This window comes from Mastomys coucha, unplaced genomic scaffold (genome assembly GCF_008632895.1).
Source record: "Mastomys coucha isolate ucsf_1 unplaced genomic scaffold, UCSF_Mcou_1 pScaffold4, whole genome shotgun sequence".
Taxonomy (NCBI): domain Eukaryota; kingdom Metazoa; phylum Chordata; class Mammalia; order Rodentia; family Muridae; genus Mastomys; species Mastomys coucha.
Genome location: NW_022196910.1, coordinates 13,543,557 through 13,549,484, shown reverse-complemented (window position 1 = coordinate 13,549,484; position 5,928 = coordinate 13,543,557). Strand labels below are relative to the sequence as shown.

Sequence of the window (5,928 nt, the reverse complement as noted above, 5' to 3'; positions counted from 1 at the left end):
GAGGAAGAAGAAGAGAGGGAAGAGAAGGGAAAATGGCAAGAATATGGGTTGGTTTTTTGCGGGGGGGGTTTGGAGGGTATTTTGTTTTGTTTTGTTTTGAGACAGGGTTTCTCTGTGTAGCCCTGGCTGTCCTGGATCTTACTCTGTAGACCAGGCTGGCCTCAAACACAGAGATCTGCCTACCTCTGCCTCCCAAGTGCTGGGATTAAAGGTGTATGCCACCACTGCCCAGCAGGGTTTGTTTGTTTTTTTAAGGTAATAGTCTTTGGGCCTGGAGAGATGGTTCAGTCATTAAGCACACTGGCTGCTCTTGCAGAAGACCTGAGTTTGGTTTCCAGCACCCATGTGGTGACTTACAGCTCAAGTTTCTGGGGATATACCTTCTTTTGGTCTCCAAAGGCACCAGGCATTGACATACATACATGTAGGCAAAACATTCATACACATAAAATAAAAAAAAACCTAAATGTTTTTAAAAATTAAATAAAGAAGAAGGGTGTGCTGGTGTATGTCTTTGATCTAAGAATTTGGGAGGGAAAGGCAGAAGCTGGTGGTTATCCATGAGTTCCAGGTCAGTCTGGTGTACATAGTAAGATCCAGGCTAGCTGAGGACACTTGACAAGACCCTATAGCAAAAACAAACAAACAAAAAGTTTAAAAGATACTTTTTTCTTTTTGAGACAGGATCTCACTATGTAGCTTCTGCATGTCCTAGGACTTGCTATGTCCACCAGGCTGGCCTTGAATTCACAAAGAACTGCATGCCTCTGCCTCTTGGTGCAGGGACTGAAGGTGTCAAGTACCGTATCTAGCTTACAGGATACTCTCTGGCTCAAGTTCCTGTCTCTAAGTGTTTACACTGTCAGATCTTTATTTTCTCGAATCATACAAGTGGAAAAAGCTAACACTTATGTCCATAAACAAGAGTGTAAAAAAAAAGAAGAAAAAAGGAAAGAGCATCATACAAAGAAATGGAAAGTGTGTAGCTCACAGGGTGCAGTACGGTACATCAGTCTGAAACATGGGCACAGTTGTGAGAAGGAATAAACAGCACCTCACCGTACCTTCAGAGTACCCGTGGCGGCAAATGTTTTATTCTGACATGCCAGCTTTACAGTTAATAAGCCCAGGTTCTAGGGAATAGGGCTAAAATTCTTGCCAAAGGCCACACAATTATCGGTTCTGGGCCAGTACACAAGACTGTAGCTCATGAAGCCAAACCCGCAAGCGGCAGAGCCTGTGTCTCGCACCAAGCGATGCTCACATCTTATACAGCAGGAGGCTTTCATCGTCGGAGCTACTCTTTCCACAGTGTATTTGAAAGGGAAAGAAAATGTTTACACAGCCATCTGAGATGCGATGATCCTACAGAAGCCTTCCCCACATCAGCACCCTTACAGCCCTACATGGAGACTCTCCTGGGCTATACCGTTTTCATCCTGGAAACAGCACACACAGCCTAGTGGACAGCTGGGAGTCGGAGACCCAAGCTGTAATCTGACTGTACTGCTGAAGGAGGTGATGTTTCCTCACCTATGAAGTGAACTTTATAGTACCTGTAGTACCTGCTTTACACGTGTTTAAATGGTTAAAATATCAAGTGACCATATAAAGTGAGGAACATAAAAATCCACTTAAAAATCTATGCTTTGGAGGGCTGGAGAGATGGCTCAGCAGTTAAGAGCATTGACTGCTCTTCTGAAGGTCCTGAGTTCAAATCCCAGCAATCATATGGTGGCTTACAACCATCTGTAATGAGATCTAATGCCTCTTCTGGCATGCCCAAAGACGGCTACAGTGTACTTACATATAATAAATAAATAAATCTTTAAAAAAAATCTATACTTTAAAAATTGTAGATATTTCACACTTGATATATTGAAAATTTTTAAGTAGCACTTTCTAAATGAAACAAAGTCAGAAAGGTTTATTATTATTATTATATTATTATTATTATTATTATTATTATTATTATTATTATTATTATTATTTAATGCAGCAAGATCTACCCAGGCATGATGCATCATGACTTTGATCACAAACAACTAGGAGGCAGAGGTAGGGGCATCTTTGTGAGTTTGAGGCCATCATGGTCTACATAGAGAGTTCCAGGACAACCAGGGCTATATAAAGAGAGATTCTGTCTCAAAAGAAAGAGAGAAAGAAAGAAAGAGAGGAAAAAAGAAAGAAAGAAAGAAAGAGAGAGAGAGAGAGAGAGAGAGAGAGAGAAAGAAAGAGAGAAAAAGAGGGAGAGAAAAAACAACTAACTTAAAAAAATATAGTAAAAACTAAGCTTCAATGATTATGTTCTGTAACATACAAGGTGCCTAATACAGTGCTCCTATCAATAAATACAAAGAAGATGATCCTGTAAATTCTAATGCAGTTAATATTTCTTTGGAGGTGTGCTGTTTGAGACAGGGTTTCTCTGTGTAGCCCTGGCTGTCCTGGAACTCAATTTGTAGGTCAGGCTGGCCTTCAACTCAGAGATCCACCCCTCTCTGACTGCCAAGTGCTAGGATCAAAGGCATGTGCCACCACCACCCAGCTCAGTTAATTTTTTTAACTTCTATTTTTTAAACATCTAGCCAAAAATATGCTTGCTACCTTAAGCATAAGCACAAGGTTATATTTATATTGTCACAGAAACATAAAGTTTGGGTCTTCTAGGTTGTTTTTGTTTTTGTTTTTGTTTTTTTATGTGTATACTTGTGTGTCTGAGTGACCAAGTACACTCCTGAGCGAGGAAGCCCTCAGACGCTCTTGGTGTTGGATTCATCCTTCACCCTGGGCTGTAGGCACAGGCGATTGTGAGCTGCCTCACTTAGGGTCTGGGAACTGGAGTCAGGTCCTCTAGCAGGAAATACCCTCAGCCAAAAATTTAAATGAGAAATTGCTTTTGAAACTAAGAATTCCTGGAGTGCTTGTGACAAGCCAGAAAGTCCCCTGTGTGATTTCCAGGAAAGCATTTCTTAACTCTTAAATTGTAGTATTTTTATTGAAAACTGAGCCATAACATCTACCTATGGCCAAGGGGACAACCTCAAAAAGCCTGTTCTCCACTTCGTTTGTAAATAATGAAACAAACAAAATAAATCAAGTGGTGGTGCGTGCCTTTAATCCCAGTACTCAGGAGGGAGAAGTTGGCAGGCCTCTGTGAGTGTGAGGCCAGCCTGGTCTAAAGAGCTAGTTCCAGGACAGCCAGAGTTATACACAAAGAAACTCTGTCTAAAAAAACCAAGTGGATGGATGGATGGATGGATGGATGGATGGGTGGGTGGGTGGGTGGGTGGGTGGGTGGATGGATGAATGGATGGGTGGGTGGATAGATGGATGGATGGGTGAGTAGATAGGTAGGTAGGTAGATAGATTGATGAGAGAGAGAGAAATAGATCTGAACTAAGGCCCTTTAAAGTTTATGTGGAAATTTTCTGCCATTTTTATCACGAGCAAATATTTTAAAAGTCACCATCCTGGGAAATCAATCCTTTTATTGAAATATCAAGCCCTGCCAAGCCGACCTTTCCAGACCCACTTACCCTGCAGTAGAGATGCGATGAAGGCGGTTGCCACACTGCTGGAGCACAGAAGTATGGAATGGCTGAGATAATACTTCCCTTCTGGAATCCAGCCCAGAATGATGGCTGCCACGGCTGCTAAAAAGCCAACCACTGTGGCCTGAACCTAAAAACCATTTTTGTAAACTCCAGATCAGTAAATCCTTAAAACATTAAATTACCATTAGTTAACCATTACATACAAGATCATCAGGGTGCTGTGTATGGTAAGTGGACTGCTTCCATTTTGAAGAGGCTCCTGGATTTTAGTTTTACTATCACTTAAGACAGTGGGCTCTCCAACTGTCCTGATCTGTGTCAACAGGCATGGAATGAGGGGTCACTTCTTTTTTGTTTTGTTGTTGAGACAGAGTCTCACTATGTAGGCCTGGATGGTCTGGGACTCACCGTGTAGACGGAGCTGAACTCAAACTCTCATAGATGTATCTCCTGATGTGGGTGCTGAGGGCCAAACTCCACTCCTCTAGGGGAGCAGCGAGTGCTCTTAACTGCTGAGCCATCTCTCCAGTCCCTTCAAGCCTGTCCTTAAGTACTCCATATTCATCTTCTTCTCACAAGTGTTGCTGGTGTGCTTCAGGGAGAAGATAGTTTCCCCTAGCTCAGCCCTCAGCCCCCATCTTCTCTTCTTCCCTTTCTCACTGGTAACCACTCCAACCCGGCCTCGCTCAAGGGCATTTGTTATTCCCTGTTCATCACATGTCCTTGGGGGAGTAAGCCAAACATGTTGGCAACTAGGGTCAGCAAATTCCTAGCTATCTCTGGCAACCATCCTAACTCAGTTACAGGAAAGAGTGGCAAGTGAGGGACTGCCAGTGGCTGACTGTTACAATGACCTGGGTGGATCACCCAGGACAGGTTCATGTTCACAGCTTAAGAGTGTTCAGTGCTTAAAGCATGTATTCTCAACTTTTTAATTGGTTATAGTGCTCTAATTGTCTATAAATATTTGGAAGGTCTTGGTTTTGTTTTGCTGTCGTTACTGGGAACATTTTGTATGTTAGGCAAGTACTCTCCCACTGATCTACATCCCTGTTCATAAATGTTTTTACCACCTCTGCTTAGATTTCTACAAGGTCAAGCTGAAAGGTTCTTAGAGTTTTCTAAGAAAATACTATGACTGAAAAGACAAAACGAAGCCCAGGAAGGTTATATGAGCTAACAAAGACTCTTCAGTTGGGTGACGTAAGAGCTGAGGTTACAGATAGCTTTTATTTCCAGGAACTCTTTGGTCCCTGAAAGGCAATGCACAAAGGTATATTCCCACAAACATGGTCTCAACCTTCTGGTCTAGCTGAACTAACACTAAAATTAGTGTATATTCCTGGTGCTCATACTAGCTAACGAGTTACTCATGACAAGTGAAATCTCTGACTTAAGAGTTAGGGAAGGGTAGATGAAGAGGCACAAAAGACACTTTAGACTAGAAAAAGGCCACAGATGATCTATAATTCCTGGCTTAGTATACATGTTAATGGAATCTGAGTGGATTTATTAATATTAATGAAACAGTAAGAAAGAGAAATCATCATAAACAAATAGGTGAGCACATTACCAGAAAAGATCTTAGTTTAATTAAGCAACTAATACTTAGAACTTCTAATTTAATTTCTTGGAGAAATTAATTCTAGTTTCTTATTTCTAATACTAATTTAGAAAAATTAAAGTAGGCAGTCTTGGTATTGGCTCCTGTAGACCCAGGAAGATTAATTTTAAAACAGGAGTTTGAGATCAGGCCAAGAAATACAGATATCACCTCAAAAAACTAAAACTAAAACTAATACAAACAAACAAAACACAAAAGCAGCACCTGATGAGTGTGCCTGAGAGGCTGAGGCAGGGGAATTCTGTCTGAGTCTAAGGCCATCCTGAACAACACTGGAAGTCTGCCTCAAAACTCATGAAGATGGGGTGAGAGATGAGTGCTCAGCTGGCATTCACAAAACAATGGGCTTCTCCCAGTCACCACATAAACCAGGACTGGTGGTACACATCTGTGGTCCTCACACTGAGGAGGCGGTGGAGGATCAGAAATTCAAGGTCACCCTCACCTACACAAAACGTTTAAAGCCAGCTTGGGATACATGAGATCCTGTCTCCCACACTCAGCACCCCCACCCCCCAAATTAGAGTCATAATAGAAAAGTAGACCCGTAAATGAAAGCAGAGAAATAGCATGTGTGGTGGCTTAAGTAAGTATGCTCCCCCACCCCCACAGGCTCATGTATTTGAATGCTTAGTCGCCAATTAGTGAAACTGCTTAGGAAGGATGAGGAAGGGGAGGGGGGCCCTTGTTGGAGAGAGGATTCTGAAGTTTCAAAAGCCCTTACTAGGCTCAAACTCTGAGTCTCTC

General features: G+C 42.1%; 1 protein-coding gene across 3 annotated transcripts in view; it reads right to left on the bottom strand.

Moving 5' to 3' along the window:
• Window positions 1-5,928, bottom strand: part of Slc41a2 (solute carrier family 41 member 2) — a 110,355-nt gene that overhangs the window by 70,580 nt on the left and 33,847 nt on the right. For all 3 annotated transcript variants that reach the window (XM_031349260.1, XM_031349261.1, XM_031349262.1), the window contains exon 5: window positions 3,540-3,684. In XM_031349260.1, coding sequence (XP_031205120.1) covers window positions 3,540-3,684 — 145 coding nt within the window. The remainder of the gene's footprint in view (window positions 1-3,539; window positions 3,685-5,928) is intronic.